We start from the raw sequence: 24,982 nt of genomic DNA, 5'->3' as shown, positions 1-24,982 counted from the left end.
CCGACGGCACTGAGAAATAGACATAGGGCCGTTGTGATTGGTTATTATTGTTGTATTTCAATATTAGCCAATCACAACGGCCCTACGTCTACGCACTGCGAAGACTGCCATGCCGTCAGCACTGAGAAACAGACTTGTTATCACAGCCTTACTCGATCGTTCGATAAAAAACGTCTATGAATAATGGGGTCAGCCTACTGCGGTCACGATCCTCAGCGATGAGGGAACGACTGGATGGATGGAAGGAATTTGTACTGATTGCTCCAACCAGGAGTCAATATAGTTTGGTGATTTGGGGTACGTATTATTATGTTTTATATTGATCCTCCACTTGACTCTCAAAAGGTAGCAAATAAAAGTTCTGCCATTAAAGCATCGGAATGTTTGCCGGATTTTTATGACATGACATGACACACGCAAATGTCATGTAGCTGTCATGTTTGTCGGCAAACATTCCGATGCTATATGGGGTGGTTTATTCCTTAGTCTATATTGGTCACATACATAACTTAACTCCATAATGTGTACGATACTGTCTACGTTTACGTGGGCTAACGTGGCGGGTTATAGGGAACGACTTACTAGCGCTGGAGCGTGCACTCCTGCGCAGCTATAACGTGTAAAATCAGCAAAATACAAATTCTATAAAACACAATATACAGTGTGTCCCTACAATATTATATACCTTTACCACAAATTATAGCATAATAAGAGTTCTTCCCACCCCTCAGGGATACGCCAATATGTTCCTTGATAAATTTACTTCGCGTAGTGCTAAGTAACGTGAGTTTATGCGAAGAGTGAAGGCTATAAACTTTGCTTAGTGGAAAAGGTAAGAAGAGCTTCTAGAGGCCACAATTTCTCTCGAGAAATTAACCTTAAGAATACAATCTGTAAGGTAAATAATTCAATGAAGTCATGTTACTTTTAAATTATATGTATTCAAAGCGAGATGCACTCAGTCACAAATGTAATCTATTTTTATTATTAAACTAGCCGTTCCCCGCGGGTACGCCCGCGTGAAAACATTTTACCGGGATTTTTTTTATTGCTTTAAAAGACGAGACGAGCTTGCTGTTAGCCTGATGGTAAGCGATACAACCGCCCATAAACAGTAGAAACATCCAACACCTTGAATTACAAAGTATTGTTTGGTATTCCACTGCGCTCGCCATCATGACACATGAGATGTTAAGTGTTATTATGTCCAGTAATTACGCTACAATGTTCTTCAAATTGGAACACAACAGTGCATACATATTGATTGGCGGCAGAAATAGACATTGCGGTGTTACCTACCCGGGCAAACTCTCAAATATGAGAGGTCTCCCACCAGAAGGCACCACAGTTCCAATCCTGAAGAATACCCCTCCGATAGATCTACGTAGGTATATTTACCAATCAATAGGCTTGCGGGAATCGAATCTGTCGAATCGAACGGTCCTTTCTACCTTGGATCATCATAATACTTCTCAAAACCGCATTGAATAATACATTAGAATGGTCCGTGAGCTCATTTATTATGCTAGGAATATTGTACTCTAGGATAAATGGATCATATATAGCGAGGAAATGTAGCGTTTGAACAAATATATCGAAATACGTGCAGTTAGATAACATGGTCTCACGTATTTATTTTATACATGCATAGGAAAGTGCACTTTGCAGCGACCTTAGAAGGTTCATTTTGTGTCCGCATTGAATTGGTTAGGTCCGTATTCAAAAATGTTACTTAGCTAAGTACTGGGTATTGGGTAATTCGTATTCACAAACGATACTATGCTCCGCTACAAGGACGCACAGTGCGGCCGAACGCATATTGTCGGCAATTTCATAGTTTTCATTAGCTTTGTTCAGCTTTGTTTATCTGACAGCCGACTGAATAAAAATGTATCTCAATATAAGCCAATCACAGCGCCGCCATGCCTACGTATTGCAGAGGCTGTCATGCCGCAAGCACTGAACAGACTTATTATTTGCATTGCTCCGTACTTACCTAAGTAACGTTTGTGAATACGGACCTATGTATGATATGACCGAGTCTCTAGAACTACTGAACCGATTTGAATATTTTTTTCACTAATAGGAAGCTATATTATTCCTGAGTAATAATGATTTTTATTCCGCGATAATATTTATTCCGACAAATGTTTTTTACGCGGGAGTATACGTGGGCTAAACCTAGTTATTTGTAAATTGTTATTTGTAATATTATAATATTTGAATGATTATTACACGGAAGAGTTTGTGAAGTATATGGATGTTCATTAGAAGTAACAAAAACACCCGAATGCATTTGGATGAAATTTGGCACGCAGTACACCATGATTTGAAAATAATAAGCTAATTTTAGTCCAGAAAATTCGAGCAAGATATAGATATAAAATTTCACCGATCGTTTAAAGAAAATAATGTATTTAAAATTCCATTTTTGAAACTGAAATATTGTCTATTGTAAAGCCAGCGAGTAGCCAAACGTCTTAACAATGCATCTTCCCGTATTGTTACCAAGTCGTTGGAAAGGTAACCTCGCTATTTCTATGTCTCAATTTTAAGAAATGTTTTATTGCTCACAATGCGGAACAGAAACCGAGTTTACTTCTTAATACATTAATGGTAGAGTTGATTTTTCTTTATGCCATAAATGTAGAAGGGTCTTGGAAAAATTAAAATAGCTTTGACGCTTTAATGCATAAGAAAAAGAAGATTAATTAATCGATATATATAAAAGAAAATGGTGTTAGTTACACTATTTATAAATCTCAAGAACGGATGAACCGATTTGGCTAAAAATTGGTGGAGAGGTAGCTTAGAACCAGGAGACGGACACAGGATACTTTTTATCTCGTTCCCACGGGAACGGGACGTAACATAAGACGTGTCATAAGAAAGCAAAATTTGGTATGGAGATAGTATAAGACCCTGTGAAGGTTATAGGCTACTATGTCGGGAAAATATATAGTGGGACTTTTATCCCGGAAAACTCCTTCACGCGGGCGAAGCCGCGAGCAAAAGATAGTAAAATATAAATACGCCATACTCTACCGAACCAAACGAAATGTTCCGTACGCACACATAGATATACTTTCTTATACAGGTTCATTTTGACATCGTGTTACTAAATGAAATCACATACTCGTCTTCACCTTTGCTGACATTGTGCCAAAAATCATCCATTAATAACGAATATTTTCATCGAAACTCCTGGTTTTAGTTTTCAGATTATTTGATCATTTTGTAGCTTAATGCGAATGTGGCGTGTGCGTGACTGTATTTCTGACTAAAAGTATGATGTTGCCGCAGAAAGAACTCTCTTAAAGTAGTAGTAGTGGCATTAGAGGGCGTAAAATTCAAATTACTTTTTATCAATATTTATTTCGTTCGATACTTACACTTTTTTATTTTACATCTACGGCTCAAGTAAGTTATTGTAAAATGTTATTTTCAAGTAGATAATTATGTGGTTTCATTTATTAACGCAATGTCAATATGACACGATATTTCACATTAGTTCCACTAGATTACAGCATTTATTCTGTAACATATACGCTTTCATTACGAGTAATATTTCTAACTCGCTATCTTTCTATGCGATTTATTTTATTGCCAGCTGATAACGTTTCCAGAGGCTTGCTGTTCCTCGCTTGGTGTCATAAAATACTTAAGTCATAATAAGTCTGGCGGTAGGATATATTTTATATCCGCAAGGATAGCGACTGTACACAAGGTGTTTAAACCCGCCATAGTTGCCCACGTAAGTGTGTTATGTTCCGTGATCAGCCTGTATATATCCGGTTCCAACAGGCCAGCATTATTGTGCCGATTGCTGAGGGGTAATCATCTCTTGTCAGTCAACATTAGACTGGTGTCCAATGGAAAGTCGTCAGAAGAGTCAGTTACTACATCTAACTATTTTTTTTTTCGCGGAGAAAGTCCCTTATTACTACAGCCCAGCCTTCGTGGGGGGCGACTGAGCGGTTATGCTGGGATTTGATGTTGACCTTCGGGCGACCGCCGGGCCGAGTCCCTAACCCTATGTACAACTAACCTACGCATGGCCTACCAGCGAAAACTCCGCGGTGGCCCTCTTCGGCGCATTAGGGACGGCCGCGGGCTTCCTCTGACGGAAGTGTTTAAGTCTACATCCACAGGCGCCCCTGCGCGGTGCCGCCTAGTGCGGCCCGTCTCCTGTTGGGTCTCAGAAGCCCCCGCGCACCGAAGGACGCCCTCGGCGTCTACGGCAGCATGAGGCCAACTACACACTGCCGTCCATGCCGGGGGTCAACCGCAAAATGTGCAAAAATGCACAAAAATGCACTAGGGCGGACAGCCCCCTGCAGTTACTACATCTACCTACATTTTATAATTATTAAATAAAAAATATCTAAATTCTAATTATTGCCTCAGTGGCATTTTGCGTGCACAGTACAACTCTGAGGTATTGGACCGGGCAGTGAATTAGGTTTTTCTACTCAGCATCAGACTTGAGTCTGGAATTTGTACCCGACATGACGATAACCTCGCTTGTATGTGACGAAAAGTTGGTGCTTTGGTTGCATCTTTGTCTACCCCTCCGGAGGTAAGGGCGTAATTGTAATTATTAAGCTAGTCATACACTAACTATTCGTCTCGTGTAACCGCGCCCTGTCATACTTGGTGTCACGCCCAACCCACTATCACTTCAATCTAGTGACGCGCAATATTTCGCTGTTTGTCATGTTATCGGATTAATGCCCTAGATCAGGGATGGCGAACCAATGGCACACGTGCGGTGGCACCATTTATAAATGATGACTCGATATATTTTTTTAAATAAATGTTTAGTAAAAATATTATATTGCCTGTAGCCTAACTAAACCGCACAAGATCATAGGGAGATAGGGGTGACTGAAAACCAGCGCTGATCTAGACTCTGGTTTCGGTCAGCACATGCTGAGTCATTTCCTTTTGTCTTTCACTAATAATATGTTTGCTTAATTTGTTGTATTATTTGTTAATTGAAAGGCAATAAATTACTTTATTATTTATTATTATTTATTTAAACAAAGGTCTGCTAGATAGTAAGTAAGACAACTGTTGAGCGTAAGCTGCCACCGCTTGCACTTTCACACACACACACTTAGGGTTGCTAAAGCGTTACTGTAACACGCATGAGGAAATAATTCGCACACGCGAATAATATAACATTGTATACGTATCTTTCTTTTGGCTTCACTTCGCGTAACATCAGATGCAGTGAAGCCACTGCTGAGCACCGAAAAAAAAAATAGTTGAGTCAAAATAAAAGTCGCTAAAAAGGAGCACTCGGATAGATAATCCTAGATAGCACGTAATAGGCCATATGTTTTTTTTTTAAATTATGGCATGTTCAACATTAAAAGTTCGCTATCTCTGCCTTAGATATTGTCGGTGACTTGCTCTATAACAAAGTTATGCTGACTGCCTCGGTGGCCTAGTTGTAATGCGTACGCGGTACAAGAAAAATTATGGCGCTGATGTCCTGGGTTTGAATCTCGGGTTAAGCTAAAAATAAACAATTTTTCCATCTTAAAAATTAGTCAGTCACAGCTCGGAGTCAGGAATTTGGGTGATACCCTCGTGCTTCGGAAACTACGTAGGTAAAGCTGTTGGTCCTGCGCCTGACCTCTCTCCCGTGATGTCGGATTGCCGTCTCACCGAACTATGAGAGTGAAGGGAACAGAGAGTACACATTGCACACACACTTGTGCACTATAACATCTCCTGTGTACCTGACTGATCTCCGTTGAGATTGACCGCCGTGGTCGAAATTTGGCTAGGAGGGATTCATATATTTTCATAAATGTTTACTCCTGACTTTTCAAAGACTTTTATGGTTTTCATGGGTACCTAAGTCTACCGCTACCATGAAGTCTGCAAAACTCCCAACGTCAATAATTAAATTAAACTTATCTCAAAATTACAGGGTCATTTGACATCGCGTTACTTAATGAAACCACACACTTATCTACTTGGAAATAACACTTTAAAATAAGTTACTTCAGCCGTAGATGTAAAATAAAAAATGAATGTTTCGAACATAATAAATATTAATAAAAAGTAATTTTAATTTTACGCGCCCTAAAGCCACTGCTACTAAGAGAATTCGTCTCAGCGGCAACATCATAGTTTCAGTAAGAAATACACCCACGCACAGGCCATATTCGCATTAAACTACAAAATTATCAAAAATTCTGAAAACTAAAAGCTGTTTTTTTCGTGAAAATATTAGTTATAATGGATGATTTTTGGCAAAACGTCAGCAAAGATGAAGACGAGTATGTTTCATTTAGTAACGCAATGCAAAATGACCATGTATATGTTAAGTAATTTTATTACAATAGATAGTTGTTACATCTCTGCTTACCCTACTGTATAACAATGAAATCCTACATACTACAAATCCCGGTGTTAATATTAAGTGGAATTAACGACTCCTCTTTATTACAATAATAAAAGCTGGTCTAGTTCCGAGGCACGGTTTTTAATTAACTTGAATTTATATGTTAACTAGAAGCTTAATTGAGTTTAGTTGTATGATATTTAGCAACGTTAGGAATGTTGTGAGTTTACTTATCTGTTACACACTCATGCTTTTCATCTCCGAAGGGTTAGGCAGAGATGCAACTTGTGAAATGAAATAATTTATTTGAACCTGTAAAATGTTGTACCCAGCCCACTTGGTTTGCAAAGCTATAGTCTTAGAAACGTCGTGAGTAAATAAAAGTAAAAACCGTGATACAGTCCGAAAACTAGTTTTATTTTGATGTCTAACATTCGCGTAAACATAAGAGGCATATAAATAATTATGTGATCGACGCCACATTTTTGAAAATACTTTTACTAATAGACAATTATTTTGTTCAACAGTAAATTTCTTATTAATCTAGAAACAGACTTTAATGCCGTCGAAATTGCAAACAAATTAAAAATCGATAAACTTCAAGCAGCAATAACTCTATTAGCAAGAACTATTCTCCAACACAATTCTATCACAAAAATGTGTTCAGACGAAGCGAGAAATAGCATTAGTTCCTTTGCCCAGATCCTTTAAGAGCCCTTACGGTTATTGCCAATGGAGTGAGGTCTGTCCTTCAACTTGCTAATGCGTTGACCCTGTCAGTCTTATTGCGATAATTTAGTCCTATCTTAGGACCTTAACACAGGGCGTAAATAATATGAAGCTGTTTCCTAAAGATTTTATACAATACTAGCTTTTGCTCACAGCTTTGCCCACGTAAAGGAGATTTCCAGGATAAAAGTCCCGCTATATATTTTGCCGGGATAGAAAGTAGCCTATAACTTTCGCAGGGTTTAAAACTATCTCCATGCCAAATATCATTAAAATCCGTTTAGTAGATTTTGAGAAAATCGATAACATACAGATAGACAGAAAAGGGGATTTGTTATTATAATATGTGGAGATGATTATGATTGATTGATTCCTTCCTAGCCGAATTTCACCCACGGCGGTCTATCTCAACGGAGATCAACTAGGTATGCAGAAGATATTATAGTGCACAAGTGTGTGCGCAATACACAGGTATACACTCTCTGTTTCTTCACTCTCATAGTCCGGTGAGACGGCAATTCGACATGACACGAGAGAGATCAGACGCAGGACCAACGGTTTTACGTGCTTTCGAGGCACAGAGATATCACATCGAAAATTTACTAGAAGAGTAATTATTAAGATGAAGAAACTCAGTCACAATTATTTTTTGGCCCGACCCGGGATTCAAACCCAGGACCCAAGCGCGGTAATTGTACTCGTGTACAATAAAACTATGCCACCGAGGCAGTCAAATAATAAAACTAGACAGGACATTGTTCTTTTATTAAGTTATGCTACCACAAATTATAATTAGAATGAATTATTATTTTAGTACAAACTTTTTTTGACGTTGGCTGTATAAAAATACGTTTGCCGTTAGAAATATTAAAAAATAAGGACACGTCCGCCCACTTTTGTTTTCTTTATTGCGTTAATAATTACGAAGGTAATAAGTTTCAGACTCGAAATTTATATGAATTTTTCAAATATAGAATTTATGTAGGTGGTCTGTGTGGCTATTTTAGCTTAGCACCAATTAGTGGCGTTGTAGTTTTGCTGGCTTACTGTTACAAGTTTCTATGTTACATTATTTGCATAGAATTATATATCACATGGTCCTATGTCGCTTTCAGTACAGAAATCCAATAATCCCAAAAGATGAAAAGGGGGAGCCATGTTTGTCTTCTAATTTTTACCAGTATGAAAATTTTAAATGTAATTTTTCCAACCTCAATGAAAATTAACATAGGACTTTTTAGTGAGACAACGATTGTAGAGACTTGTTAATCATAATGTTATAGAATGTCTACATTATGCTAATTGCTTAAGAGTTCGTATTTCATCACCACCTTTTGTAAGATGTCACAAAACAAATTGGAACGTTTGAAAATATTACTTTTGACAGTTCTCAAATTGAATTCCATGGCTAGGCCAAAACTCGACTGGAAGTAGGCACTCTTCTTTTGTAGGGGACTACATACGTACTTCTATAGCAGAGGTTCCCAAACTTATTTTGTCATAGATAACTTTAAAAATTTTGCTTATTCCGGTGGCCCCTCTGCACCTGGATTTCTACCATATTCCCCAGAATATGCAAGTTTTAACATGTAACATTCATTAATAGGTGAAGTCCAGCCAACATTTTTGTTCTTTAGTCTTTACTATCAAACCCGATGAATTTTTGTGGTCTCCCATTATTTGGTCATGCCAACATCGAGTGGACCTCTGGAGGGCCTGAATCACTTTGGAAACCAATGTTCTACAATATTCAAACATGTCTCCAGGCAACATTACAATATCTCCGACACGTGTATCGGATTAAACGTAAGCTAATTAATTATTTCCCATAATGGCATTGGTAAGTCCTTTACGTACTGAATTTCCGCTGCGGAAACTATTCAGTATCGGGATTTCTCGATTAACTAAGTTATCTTCGAGGACGATCCTATCTGTATATTGGAAAGAAGGTTTTGTGATTTTTCGACGTTGTTTTATGTAGGCTACTTTTGGAGTGAATGAAATATCGATTTTGTATTTTTCTGGAATACAAGCTTAAATGTTCCAGGATGCGGTAAAAATCACTAACTCAATATTCCTGCCCGTCCCGGGAATCAACTTCGAGACCTCGGCCCTGCAGTACCGTAATACATTTACCTGCAAGGTAGTGTGACCTACTAGAAAAATTAACAACCACACCTGGATTATTGGAAGATAGTCATACTATCTCGTTCGAGGTATTCATGCTGTAGAATAATAGCTGGATCACTATAACAAAATTCCTGGCTTAGTATGACAAGGTTCTATGTTAATTTTTACTGATAATGATTTCTTATGTTTACACAAATGTTAGACATTGAAATATAACTATTTTCCGGATTTTATCGTGTTTCTTTCGCGGGGACATGTCCCCCGCCCTGCGAACATGAAGGACGCAGTGTTTGAAACGTTGAGAGAAAACAATAATAATCAGCGATAAAATACTGAAAATGTTTTTATAAGAATTTTTACTGATGATGGAAAATTGAGATTTAACATTTTCATAAGTTATGGTTTCCACTTTATTTATCTTTCGGGATTATTGAAAATATTTACTGTAAAAGACATACAATAAGTGTTATATATTGTTACAAACCGAAGCGATTTTCGTTAAAATAATAAGAAATATTACTATAGATATACTTTTACTAATATTTCACCAACCAACCTACTTACGGCTTGTCAATGACCAACTGCCTTGGTCTAACGCTCAGCCTTTTTGTAGCAAAAGGTATCACAAATACTCTCACAACAATATTTTTATCCTAACAATACTTTAATTTAAGCAAAACATGATTTAGAACTTTGTAACAGTAAGCCAGTGAAATGCGCCTATAGGGTGGCTTTATAGTCATTAAGCAACATAATATGCTAACCCTGCTAATTTTGCGCCTTAATAAACGCTTAATACGTCAGTTTTACAACGTTTTGTCTCACTTCCTCTCACTTTATATGTCGTCGAACAAAGCAAGAGATAAGATGGAATAACTATTATAGATGTATCCAACGTTTTTTGTAAGGTAGTAAGGGACATATTATTTTGTAATTCAAGGTGTTAGATGGTGTACTGTGTATGGGCGGTGATATTGCTTACCATCAGGCGAATAAGTTGCTCGTCATTCAACTCAATAAAAAAAAGTTAATTCTATAAATTAATAAATATAATAAAATGTCACTTCACACGTAGGCGAACATAGTTGCACTTATAATAAAAGGTAAGTACATGAGAATAAAAGCGGCGATAGCCTAGTTGGGTGTGGAACGGACTGCCAAGACGAATGTCCGCAGGTTCAAATATCAAGGGCACACACCTCTGACTTTTCTAAAAAAATCATGCGTGTATTCTTTGTGAATTTATCGTTCGCTAACGGTGAAGGAAAACATCGTGAGGAAACCTGCACATCTGAGAAGTTCGCTATAGGAATTTCGAAGGTGTGTGAAGTCTACCAACCCGCACTAGGCCAGCGTGGTGGACTAAGGCCTAATCCCTCTCAGTAGTAGAGGAGGCCCATGCTCAGCAGTGGGCAAGTATATAATATAGGGCTGATATTATTATTATTATATTATTACATGAGAATATTTAATTATTATTTAACTAAAGTCGCTTTTATTACTAAAGACAATTTATATTAGACATAAAATAATGAAAGACTATGAAGTAAACAAAAAAGCCAGCTCGGGCTGGCAGGAAAGAAGAAATAAAAAAGATGTAGGTGTAATACTGCCGTGCTAAGCGCAAAAGCGGTATGTCAGGGAAACCTTATTTCGACATAATCGAAGTTTTGTAAATACAGTTTTATAGTTTTGTATATAAAATTGAGATAGAGAAACTCTTTTAAGGTTTTTTTAACAAGTTCTAAACAAGATACCGTTATTTAGGTAAGTTCATTGGATGGGTATTTTTTTAAGCTATTTGACGCCATAAAAATCAAGATTTTTTTTTGAGATACCGCTTTTGAGCTTGGCACGACAGAATATAATCTTAATAAATATACAGGGAACGGACTGCCAAGACGAATGTCTGCAGGTTCAAATCCCAAGGGCACATACCTCTGACTTTTCTATAAAATCATGTGTGTATTCTTTGTGAATTTATCGTTCGCTTTAAAGGTGAAGGAAAACATCGTGAGGAAACCTGCACATCTGAGAAGTTCTCTATAGGAATTTCGAAGGTGTGTGAAGTCTACCAACCCGCACTAGGCCAGCGTGGTGGACTAAGGCCTAATCCCTCTCAGTAGTAGAGGAGGCCCGTGCTCAGCAGTGGGCAAGTATATAATACAGGGCTGATATTATTATTATTATTAAACATAAAGGGAGGAACGCGTCGCGATTCTTCAACGATGAGAATTCATTTAAGTATACCCGTAGGAGGGTACTGTTTAACTATCTATTTTCGTCGACACTTAGGCCCTATTTCACAAGTTTCAAATAATATTTGACAGTTGTATTAAACAGCTAATGGAGATAGTACATATTTTATTACCATTAGTTGGGAGCATGGATTTGAGCCGTATCTTTAATAGTTAAAGTGCCATTATTTATCCAATCTAATCATACACTGTAGGGTGAATACTGTCGTGCTAAGCTCAAAAGCGGTGTCTCAAAAGAAATCAACATCTTGATTTTTATGTCGTCAGGTCGCTTAAAGAAATACCCTTCTAATGAACTTACCTAAATAACGATATCTTATTTAGAAGTTGTTAAAAAACACCTTAAAAGAGTTTCTGTCTCAATTTTACTTACAAAACTATATTTATAAAAATTCGATTATCTCGAAATAAGGTTTCCCTGACATACCACTTTTGCGCTTAGCGCGGCAGTACAGGGGTTAGGGACTCGGTCCAATGCTGGCTCTGATGCTATACTCTCGAGTGATGACATTGGGCCGTAAGACTGGTAACCAACATAACCGTTCTACTCACCCTCCAAGTTGACAGCGGTAACGGGTCTTTTGCCCATGAAAAAAAAAATCCAAAGGAAAAAGCTATTATATCATCATCAGCCGCAGGATGTCCACTGCTGAACATGGGCCTTCAAAGATTTCTAAATCGACCTATTGGAAGCGGCCCGCATCCAGCAATCTCCTGGGACTTTTATGAGGTCATCTGTCCACTTCGTGGGTGGACGTCCGACGCTGCGCTTGCCCGTCCGAAAAGCTATTGGTACTAACCGATTAGTTAGATAAAGTACCTAATAAATAACCACTGATATCTTCCATACTAATTCATTCTTAGAAGACTATCTACTTCTATACTGAATTAAATTATACAGGGTCATTTTGACATCGCGTTACTAAATGAAACCATATACTTATCTACTTGAAAATAACACTTTACAATAAGTTACTTGAGCCGTAGATTAAAAATAAAAAAGTGTAAGTTTAGAACAAAATAAATATTAATAAAAAGTAATTTTAATTTTACGCGCCCTAAAGCCACTGCTACTACTCTAAGAGAATTCGTCGCAGCGGCAATATCATACATCAGTCAGAATTACACCCACGCACTCGCCATATTCGGATTTAACTACAAAATAATAAAAAAATCAGAAAACTAAAACCTAAATTTTTCGTGAAAATATTAGTTATTAATGGATGATTTTTGGCATAATACCTGCAAAGGTGAAGACGAGTATGAGGTTTCATTTAGTAACGAAATGTTAAAATGACCCTGTAGAGAGCTATTATTTTGAAAATAAAAACATTTTGGCACTACAAAAGGTTAACAGCGAAACTTCACCCCTATATCTTATAAAGTAATAAAATGATGAAATTTACTTTGGACACCGAGGGTATAACTTGGCACTAGCCTGCGCCAATTTCAAGTAGTTCGCGTAATGGTTTAACAATGTATTATTTATTTTTGACGATGTTATTATAGTTGAAGTTAGTGAATTCAATTTTAAGTTTGCTGAGTTTTTATTGATATATTTCGTAGAAGAATAAATTGACGATCGTAGTTATATGCTTACGTGTTATCAGTTATGAAATAAAGAATAAATTTGCGTGGAATTTGCTTCAATAAAGTTTAATTATAAATAAGACATAGGTTATTATTAGCTAAGTCAACAAAACGAGGTAATTAAGTTCAAATTGAAGAATTAACAAAGAAAATAAATTAATAATGAAATCTAATTAATCGTGTTATGTATTGCCGAAAATAAATAAAAAGAAACTAATCACCTAAAAATGAATAACAAATTAACGAAACAGCAATTGAAGTTCAAATTAAAAGAAAAATGTTAATGGAATCATAAAATTCAAGATAAAAGAAAAGATCAAGTAATGGAACTCAAAGAATGATTAAATTAGAATGCGGTTTGATTGAATATTTTTTAAAAGATTAAAAATTGGAAATTCATTCTAAAATATTTTTATATAACGTAAGCATGATAATTAATACTAAAGAGAATGAAAACTTGCTAGATGAAAGAAGAACTACAAGTACTATAATCTAATATATGTGATTCATTTCTAATTAGAAGGGATGAATATTTCATAGTTTGACAGGCTTAACTATGCGTGTGGTAAAATTCTGAAATAGTATATTCTATTGACACTAGTTAGTTAATACTGAATATTGTATGCTAGTGGAAGATCGATATATGCACAAGTAAGCTGGTCAAACTAATAAAAGATCATGACATTCAAATGACAGTCTTTAAAACTGGAGGTTACACACAAATTTGAACTTTAATAACTTTAGTAAGACATACGTGCTCCAATTCAGACAGGACACAGTTCGTGTATAGAGTGAAAAAAGAATAATGCCTTGTTAGGTATTCAGTGTGTGGCCTCCATTCTAACTTCGATTGACACAATTCAGTCTTGAAATTCTAAAAAGATGATCTCAGCTAAGGCAATTAATCGTAGATGAAGTAATGATCTCAGCATAGTAAAAGATAAAGTAGTAAAAGATGTACTCACCGCTCATGAAGTTGTAAATGAGTGGATTAACAGCGGAGTTGGCATAGCACATGACGTGGGATATAAGGGCTATGCAAGTCATCACGTCACTTTGTCGGACATCGTAGGCCACTCTGAAACAGACGTGGAAATATTTCATTGTTTAATATTAATTGCTGTTGGTAGTATATATTTTATATCCAACAGGATAGCTATCACCGTACTCTAACCATTAAAAACCGTCATAGTGGCCCACGTAAGTGTGTCGCGTTCCAGTATCAGTCTTTGTATATCCGGTTCCAACAGGCCGGCATAATTGTGTCGACTGCCGAGGTGTAATCATCCCTCATCAATCTATTGGACCCCACTCTACTTACCATCGGATGCAGTGGCGTCGTTTTGCCAAAATATTGAGATGTTACTCTCTAAAACGAAGAGGAATATAGAATAGGCAATTTCTAATAAAGAGGCAAAAAGAATATTGGTTTCTTTATCTTATGGCAATATACGTGAATCTAAAAGATTGTGGTCATCCCCTTTAGGTTCTTATTTACCAGAAACATCAGATGTTTGCCTAGAATGCGTTTGTATTGTTTCGAAGCTAGCTTTATTTTTAGACGAGAGGAGTAAGCCGCTCTTTTAATAATCATAACTAACTAGAAACAGTAGCTCCAGCAATAATAACTTTAAATTACAAACTGCTAGATGACAGAGCGTTGGTTTCCTTATCCTAAGACATACTTAATGAACAGAGAGTGCCACTAACTAAACATAGACAAAACAACCGATCTAACATAAATCAAGAATGGCCTAAATGTCTTGGTCTTAAGGAGCTTTTCATGACCCATATCTGTGTTAGCTTCCATTTCTGTAATCTTAGAATTATCGTTCGCAAGATAGGCATTAGTGCCTCGCTTAAAGTCCTTCGTCAAAGGGTCGTCGCACCAAACACTTCCAACTTAATGTTAATCTTTTGAATAGTTAAAGGTACAACGTGTCACAACTGAGATAATTTGAATTGACATTTCGCTCTTCCAGTAAATTATACTTAAAATTTGAAGACTTCTGAATTACTCTATAATTTAAGTTTAAAATTCTTTATATAAAATAATGTCAGCCTTTTGTAGCAAATTTTCACGAAGAACATAATTTTAGTTAGGCCATAAAATTTTAAGTTAGAACACCAAATTTTTGTGAGAGTACAAAATAATGTAGGTATTTTTGATTTTGAATTGACTCAGCTAATTTTATTGATAATTATACAAACGAGTGTGGCAAGCGAAATTAATTTGCCTTCAATAGATTGTCTGGCCGCCATTCAACTTACCATCAGGTATAGACAGTCTTTTAAAAAATGGTTGTAATATAAAACAACAATAAAAAAACCAATTGTATTTATTTTTTCGTCTCTGTATCATGTACATGTTTATACGATAAATTGATTTTGAATAGAGCATCACCTGAATTTCTTGCTCGCTTCTCTGGTGAGAACTGCTTTTCGAACTATTGGTTGAATTAATATTGACGGAATCTAAATAATGTATAAAATTTTACAGGTTCGAATAAATCATTTCATTTACGACATTAAAAATTCTTACCTAAGCACAGACAGAAGATGCACAGGGAAGTAGCAGACGGCGAACATGGCCACCACTGCCACCAGCATCTTGGCTGCTTTCCTTCTGGACCGGAGCTGCCCTTCAGTGGATGCGTTCGTGTGTATAGATGGAGTGGCACGGCGGTTGGCGGCCAGCCCTGGGTTGGAAAATATTAATTGTTGTATATATCCAATATTTGGAGAGAAAACAAACGTGAAGCTCAGAAATCGACAGACATTGTGGAAGCCTTCTGCACCATCCAGGGGAAACAGGACCTAAATGATGATAGATAAGCCGTTTGACCATAATCACAGCTGAAGTCTTGAACCGTAGCCAAGATGGCCTTCCGCAACCGCTAACGCTAATAGAAAATCTAAAAACAATGGGAATCACATATTTAATTTATAAGTCTATCGCTAGGTTATTAGCATGACGTTAGTGTTAACGATTGTAGGAAGGCATATTGGTTAGGTCTTTGGTAAACTTTTATTCACATCCACCACTACAACTCCAGTAAGCTAGGATCAGCAGTAGCAAGCATTTTATGACTCCGAGCGGTGAAGTTCTCCCAGTCTCAGGGAACACTAATCTGTCTTTATCTAGCAACTAAATTCATTAGATTAAGAGAGTTTGAAATACATTTACGGTAGTTACATAACGTATTTTAATTTGTCTACAGCATGAATGGAATGGATTGAACTTGGACTGTGGTAGCACTAATGTCTCACAGAAAACCAACCTGAGGCTATACAAGATCATCATTATCATCATCAGCGCTGTATTATATACTGTCCCACTGTTGGGCTCGGGCCTCCTCTACTACTGAGAGGGATTAGGCCTTAGTCCACCACCACCTCGAAATTCCTATAGAGGATTTCTCAGGTATGCAGGTTTCCTCAGGATGTTTTCCTTCACCGTTAAAGCAAGCGATAAGATACCATTCTACAATTGTTAACGCTTATAGAAAATAAATAAGACATGGGAGTGACACAAATCTATTGCAAAGATAATAGGTAAGCGGTTGGAATTGAAGACCCGAGCGGTTATCGACTTGGCCCTCCTTGAGGTCGCTAGTGACGTGATAGGGAAGACTTTGATGACTCAGACTAATGCTTCAAAGAAAAGAAACAAAGTAATTTTGATGTAAAATAATAAGTCAGACACAATCAAAAAATTTGGTCACGCAACACACAACTTCAACAACCTTATCATGGGATTTTAGAATCTATACTATACACGCTAAGACACAATTTACAACGCTATAGTTATTAAAAATATTTTCTAGTAATTTCTTTAGTCCGTTAATTACTTGCGCGAAACAGTCGTACTAAAGATTTATATTACAATTAATTTTGACATTTTTAATTTTCTTTTTGATTGAACCAAATAAGGTGGATACACGAAAAACGTGATTTAGTTACATTCATCAAAAGTTAATATAAACTGAAATATTATGAAGCTTTCACTAAACTTGGAAATTATTTCATTGTAATTGGTAGGGCTGTTGTAGTTTGTACATTTGAATGTCGTTAGATGTTGTTGGAGTGCGTAGAGTAAAATCACCGAAGACGGAGTAGTACTGTTTATTTATATTATTACGTTATAAAGTTAATGTTGGCAATTCCTGTCTTCTATAGTTATATGTTCAAGTCCGCGGTTGTAGCTGCACTAAGTTTTAATTATTGGTGAAAATATTATATATTGATATTTTCGCGTGCGTTGTATTGTACGTCACGCGTCAGCAAACATGTGCAGTTGAGACTGTATAGTAGGAAATTATGTTTAATACGTAAAACACCCTCTCAACTGTAGTACGTATATATATTTATATTTAACTTTCGAAATAAAATTAGTTTTCTGGTTTTAAGAAAGAAAGAAACATTTATTCGCACAATATACTTGGACACAAACATTGATTACAAGGTACAAAAAAAAAACAAAAAATTAATACATAAATGATTCATGAAACGTGCATCCCATGGTGCTGGCGAAAAGGTTGCAGTTTAGCACAAAATGGCGGACAAGTAGTGACTGCGTTTTATCGCACTTGTTTGAATTTTAGCTTTTTACTGACATTTTAAGGAATACAGACTTCAAAGCTTTGCATGCAGACTACACGTATAACTACAATGGCACTTAGCTAGTCAATAATATTCGAATTTAACCATTGTTATGCATGGCTTTATGAGCCTTTCCAATTAAATAAAAAAAATAGTGCAAAGAAGTCACGGCGTGAGCACATCTTGGTCACAAATTCCAGACTCCTGGCTGATACTGAGCAGTTAAACCCATAATCATTTGGCCTTGCCCGGAATTTTAATCTGGAACCTCATAGCAGTATATATGAATACTTACAATTGTTAGGTCCAGTCGGTGGGTTGCATAACTTGTGAGACTCCGTGTGTCCAGGGATGTTGTCTGATCTCCACAGGACCCTCACGATTTGGCAGTACGCGATCATCATTAGAAGTAGGGGAAACCTAAAACAAAGAATAATATGTACAACTGTGTAGACTCATTCACATATTGTCGACATTTAGGTTTGTGAACTGAGTCCGTAGCTGGAACGCCTTTCTAGAATGCTCAATGCTAATGGAAAACAAAAAATGAATTGTAATGACATTTCCTAACGAAGAACTTATATATTATTATATTTTCATACATATTTTTGTTTTCCCTTACGCAAACTATTATAGAAAGGCGTCTTGGCAGCCTCAGTATATTTTCATTTATTAAATGTATAAACGAATGACGAAAAGTTTAAACCAAATATTATTGTCACTATATTATTTTTATTAGTCACTTTAGATGTCTTTGATGCGTAGTTTCGTAGGCGGTCATTTTGCGAGGCCTACGCACAGCAGTGGTCGCGATAGGCTGATGGATTTTTAATGCCCAGTTGCTATAATGTAGTACAAACTGGGACATAATAATACGCCGACACAGTGTAACGGCACAAATAAACATGGGTACATTAGCACCCAGGTCGATCCTTGCATACAAAAGACCTACCACTTAGTACTTAATTGACTGATAGTGAAGTACTCACGTGTACAGATCATACGAAAGACCTAACATAGATATAGCTTAGAGCCGGACAGATAGAAGGACAAAGAACCAAAGGCAGATCCTCCATTCCCTGGATTGATTTCATCATAAGGGCAACACGGTCTTCCATAAAAGAGTGCACATACAGCTCTACTACCCGGTTAAAATGAAGAAGCATTAGCTGACTTGCGACTACCGCCTAGGAGACTGACGATGCCGATAATTCTCCATGTATCACCACCGCGACAGCTACGACCATTCTGTTAAGAGTGCCCGAGTATGAAGAAGGAAGTTTTATCGGAGTTGGGATATATTTCATATCCGTCCGGATTGCGACCGCCGTACACATGGCGTTAAAACCCGTCATCATACGGGATCAGCACGTGTATATCCGGTTCCAACAAGCCGACATAATTATCTCGACTGCCGAGGGATAATCATCTCTCGTCACTCAATATTCTAAAAGGAAACTACTCCATTTACCATCAGATACAGTGGGGTCATTTTTCCGTGCACATATATAAAAGAACGTATATATTTCACCAAAAGTCTGGTACTCACGTGTACAAAAACAGCGCCTTGATGATGTTCCACTTGAGCTCGCTCTCATCCGACCACGTGGAGGCGCATTGCATGAAGTACTGCGCGTTGAAACGCAGCTGCATCTTCCTCTGCACTTGAAGGACCACGAACTCAGGTACGTCTGTTTGGAGGCAATAATATTAACTTGGTATGAAAGTACATACCAATTAATAATATTCTACAAGCCTTGTATTCTATACTACTCATTGGTGAGCACGGCTTTCTACTACTAAGAGAGTTTAGGCATTAGGCCACCACGTCAGCCTAGTGCGGATTGGCAGACTTAACATACCGATTACTATTATCTTATGGCAGAAACACATTAACTGCATAGTCCGGATAGCGACTATCCTACACAAAGTACCACCATAATAGTGGCCTATATAATTGCGACGTGTTCCAGGATCAGTCGGTTCATATTCGGTTTGGAACGGCCCGGCTATGTCGACTGGCGAGGGATAATCTCCTGTCCGTCATATTCTATATACCCCTCCACTTACCTTCAGGCTTAGGCTAGAGACTCATTAGTCCAAAGAGTCGCCTAGCTATACCATTTGGTGTCATAAAATGCTCTCGATCCTGGCTTACAGGAGTTGTAATAGTTGGTGTAGGGATAGAATAGTCACTGTTACCATCAAGTGCAGAAGGACCACTTTGTCTTGCACGTATAAAAATCTACAGCATGGATATTGACCGTTTGTGGTTAAATACTCACTGAACAACAAAGACAGCAGCCATATGATGAGTATGGCGGTCTTGGCGCGGCTGGTGGTCGACTTGAACTTGAGCGGGAAGCAGATCGCGTACCAGCGGTCCACCGAGATGAACGTCAGCGTCAGCACGGACACCGTCACGGACACAGACTGGAAAGAGAAGATGATTAACTAACTGTTGCAAAGGAAATACATATATTGTTAATTTTTTCAGTTTGGTAGAGGAAGGAAAACGAGGGGATCATTTGGTGCTAAGGAATTATTGTCAGAAACAACTGTATTGGATATGAAATATTGGTTTTTGGTTTTGTCAATAATCGAAATAAAACTAGATTTCGGATTTGAATATGGATTTTTATATATTAAATTTTCTCTCCACGTTTCGAAGGCGAACTGAGGTGTTGGTCGAAATGTCGGTCGGAATTCATATTTACAAATTATAATATCTACCTACATTTTACAATTTTTTTTGCCGTTGACGGTCCGATCTTCGCAAAATGAGCTCATAGCGTTTTGAATTCCACGAAAACCACGATAAATTCAACAAATAGTTTTATATCCATGTGTTATATTCGCGTAAACATAAGAAATCCTTTTGTCATTAATGTGTTAGAATGTTTGAATGATAAACATTAAATCAAATTTAACCAACTCTGCAAAACGAAGTCATTTGTATCTGAATCATGATCAACTTGAAGGTATAAAGTTCGCTACGACCTATGCTGGCCATGAGGCATAAGAAAGCCTATTCTATAAAAATCAAATTAAACTTCAGAAAATTGAAGGCAGTTTTCAGTGGATATCTGAATGATCAACTTGAAATTACTAATCAACTTTGATGAGGGCTCTGCGCAGCCTATGAGAAAATGACTAAATCGCCTGAACAAACCCCCTAGAATTCAACTAACTCGAATTATCTTGGGTTATTTTTGTGTTTTGCACTTGTGTGCCATAAAAAATAATTGGAGTGAAGGGAGGCTCTTCATAGTTTGGCAAGCGGCGAAAGGCCTGATATTTGATCTCGTAAAATTAGCGGGCCTTTCCCATTCTGATTGAGTTCGTCAAGTTTTATTGTATAAGTGTTTAGTTTTTTGAGGAAAATTATGGCGCGGCACGTAGCTTAGACGTGGTGTAAAGTTTGAATAGAATTTTGTTTTCTTCATGGCGGTGGGTGTTTCACTTTTCACATAAAAAATATTTACTATAGTACATTTAGTTTTAGTCTAAGATAATTTTTTTGTTATAGGTGCAAAGTGATCTCAATGCACCTGATGGTAAGTGCAGTGGGGTCCAAAAAAATGTCGAGTGATGAGAGATCATTGCCTCTCGATTCTCGACACAATTATGCCGATCTGTTGGAACCGGATTTACACAGTCTGATGCCGGAACGCGACACTCTAACGTGGACCACTATGGCATGTTTTATCACCTTTTGTACGGTGGTCGCTGTGCGAGCGGATATAAAATATATCCTACCACCAGTAAAACACATACTGAAGTTAAGACAGTCTTTATGAATGCTAAACAAACAAATCCTTTCACAAATTCCTCTGTTAAGGCTCTCACTGACTATTGAAAATTCTTTCCATACATTTATGGCGCACGAGGTACGGGAATAAAAGATTTACGAATAACCTCTATAAAAAAATGAATTATAGATCTTTTTGACAATGTTTAACTACCAAAATTTTCCTTATTAAATTATTTATTTAATAAAGTTGGTTGTAAATTGAAATTAAAACAACCAAAATAAATAATATAAATTGCAGACATATGGTTTTTTTCTATACGTATTATAAGTTTCGAACAGATAGCTTCCAAAATTAGTTAATAAATAATATAACTTGACATAACTACAAAATCTAGAGCCGAGAACATCGCGTTTGATGATAAACTGATATCCACAAGCGATACAGAGCGGGTGATACTCCTCGAGTAACTTTAATAGCTTATAACTATCGTTTATAGTTGAAATATTCATTAACATCGGAGAGGGTGCAAAGACAACTCACTTTATATACCCAATTGGGTAATAAAAGTCTTATTTGTTATAGCAGTTTGTTATTTTTTTTATTCCTTTGAATGATGAGACGAGATTGCCGTTCACCTGGTAAGCGATACGACCGCTCATAAACAGTAGAAACACCATCCAGCACCTTGAAATTCAAAGTATTATTTGGTATTCCACTGCGATCGCCATCCTGAGACATGAGATGTTAAGTCGTATTATGTCTAGTAGTTACATTGGCTACAATGTTCTTCAAACCGGAACACAAGTGACTACACACTACTTAGCACTGCTTAGCGGCAGAAATAGACATTGCGTTGGTACGTACCCAGGGAATCACACATACGAGACCACTATATTTACCTAGCAACAGTAAATATCGTCTCTTGTTACGTAAAACGCACCCTTAAAGTAAACAGTTCTTATCTATCTCCATATCAGACTATGTAAACAGCTTTAAAAACGTTTTGAAAGTAGTTTATTAGATTTACTACCCCATACTATTGTTATTTGCTGACTAGAAAATTCCTTTGCGAGTCATACGCGATTAACGCGGGTTGCCAACGTGGAAAATTCTCCCCGTCGCTGACGAGCGTGAAATCTCTGGGTTAAATTGAATGGTAAATACGTGCCGTCCGGTGTTGCCAGCTCGAGATTTTTTGCGGTATTATTTACCCAATTTATTGGAATTGTTTGCCAACGCACTTGGGGTTGGTTTTCAAATTTATTTCTGTTGACATAGCGTTTTTATCCGAGCCTTGACGAGGGCTATTTTTCATTTGACATTGCTCTTAAACTTTGAAGTTGATGCTTGCATTATTATATGAGTGACTTGTCTTACTGTCTACGAACTAATGGAGAAGAAGCGGTTTTATAGTAACCAGTTTAAGTTGACCTTTGGAGGACGTGTAAATACCAAAACCTTTTTATTTTTTATATGATGAATAAATAAATTATAGTAAATGCCATGCTTCAGCAGAAACAACTCGACTAAGGCCCGAAATTAAAAACCAATCCTAATCCAATGTATGCTATCTAAGATTGATTATAATTCATTCGTTTTTTTGGATAAAGCATGCCCGTAACCAATTCATAGATTGAGTAAGCTATCTCTAAAAATAATCGATCTTTGCGAGGACGGATTACAACGGTTTGAAATTTCAATGCATAGCCTGTGTATATCCGGTTCCAACAGGCCGCCATAATTGTGTCAACTGCCGAAGGGTAATCACGTCTCATCAGTCGAGATTCTATTGAACCCACTCTACTTACCATCAGGTAAAGAGGTCAATTTGCCGTTCCGCACCAAAAAAAATGCACACTATATTCACCCTTCTGAGGCAATAGCTATTTAAACTGTTACAAGTACAATTAAAAATGATGTGTTACATTTTTTTTATTGTATTTGTATTAAAATATATTATGAACTTCCAAGTACTTTATTCGTGTTGTAAGTAATTGGTGTATGTGTTCTGTATTATTTATAAAATTAAGTAAAAAGATGTGTTATTGACACGAGTGTTTATTTCAGAGTAAAATACGTAACTAGACAAACAATATTCAAATATTTACAAATAGAACACATTTAAAAGAATATTGGTCAAAACAAAGGTTACATTCTACTGTAATGGTAGGCGGTAAAATAAGTTAATTAAAAGTGAAAATTATGCGTGATACCGCTAATTAGTAACGAATATATAAATAAAAAACCCTTATACGAGTACATATTTATTATTTATTTATTCGCCTTATTTAAATTACAAATTACTTGAATAAATAAAGGCTTGATTTGAATGAGGCGATATACTTTTTAAATGCCGTACTTTGTAATAATGACGTATTTATATCATTTGTTTTGTTTTATTTATTTTTTATCGCATTAAACGTTTTTTATTCCGTAAAATCTATTTAAGTCGTAGTATATTCTTCCGATTTAAGTTGATTGAGATCTGATCTATATAATGAAATAATAGATTTATATAAGACTAAATTATTAATGATTATGCCTATTTTAACAAGTATAATTTATCGAATGTATCCATATTTTTTGCCTATCCTTTTTATGATGTTTATGTAAATAATCTATCTTAAAAATGCAATTTCGTACCCTAACAGCTTAGACTGTTATATTTATTTAAATACACAACGTGTTTTGACTTAGTGTAAGTACTTGCATGCGGCTAGCTTATAATTCAACCAAGGACTTAACTTAAACCAACTTTTTTTCCAAATATTGTAGATATTAGCATAATCCTGTTTTGTAGTTCAAACTAGATTTAGAGTATAAAATGTATTAGTAAAATATATCAAAATAAATTTATGGTCGAAACCCATCGATATAATATGTACTACGTTATAGATTTGGCGTTCCCAACATTCACTATGTTCAACTGATTTGAACTGATATCCATTTAAACTGACTTTAGTATGGTCAATATTGACAGCTTGTGGTTGTGTACGGAGTGGCGCTTATAATATAGCAACTCGAGTCTAAGTATAAACCTGGATTTGAATACAAAATATTAGTCAAATAAGTAAATTATGTGTTAAGTGAATAAATAGATTATCAAAGTGACGATTTGGTTGCCATTTTAGTTCAGATTTTGAACAAATAGTTTATATTCGTGTCTATAGAACTTCAATGTCTAAACCTAATAGCAAAGCATTATTCTAGCCTTCATCTAGTATGATTTTCTTTATGGTAATTTTTTTTTCTGACTCTACTTTTGTTAGCCTGGTAGGGCCGGCTTGTTCAAACACCGGACTTTCGGGTGAGCGCATTAGCCGCTCGTAACACTTGAAAATTAAGTGACCATGCTGAGGGCGACCCAGTAACGGGTCATGAACCTCGACTCAGGACGGTCAGTGGGAGAGGATGAGACTATGGAATAATGTAGTGATGTAGTGATTATATTAATAAAGTAATAATAATTAACAATATTAATTAGTAAATTATATAATGATTTAGTCTGATTTAATTTGTTGTTTTTTCTTTATAAATAATGTAATCAATTTTATTCT

At 36.5% G+C, this 24,982-nt stretch overlaps 1 protein-coding gene across 1 annotated transcript in view; it reads right to left on the bottom strand.

Annotated features, from left to right (window-relative positions):
* LOC115443194 (orexin receptor type 1) overlaps nucleotides 1-24,982 on the bottom strand; it is a 111,333-nt gene that overhangs the window by 4,552 nt on the left and 81,799 nt on the right. Inside the window, exons 3-7 of the mRNA XM_037442582.1 lie at nucleotides 19,956-20,103; nucleotides 19,220-19,361; nucleotides 17,966-18,090; nucleotides 15,611-15,767; nucleotides 14,034-14,146 (exon numbers count right to left, since the gene is read on the bottom strand). Of these exons, the coding sequence (XP_037298479.1) occupies nucleotides 14,034-14,146; nucleotides 15,611-15,767; nucleotides 17,966-18,090; nucleotides 19,220-19,361; nucleotides 19,956-20,103 (685 nt within the window). The remainder of the gene's footprint in view (nucleotides 1-14,033; nucleotides 14,147-15,610; nucleotides 15,768-17,965; nucleotides 18,091-19,219; nucleotides 19,362-19,955; nucleotides 20,104-24,982) is intronic.

This window comes from Manduca sexta, chromosome 4, assembly GCF_014839805.1.
Source record: "Manduca sexta isolate Smith_Timp_Sample1 chromosome 4, JHU_Msex_v1.0, whole genome shotgun sequence".
NCBI lineage: Eukaryota > Metazoa > Arthropoda > Insecta > Lepidoptera > Sphingidae > Manduca > Manduca sexta.
The sequence above is the reverse complement of the archived record's forward strand: the minus strand, read 5'-3'. Positions and strand labels throughout refer to the sequence as shown.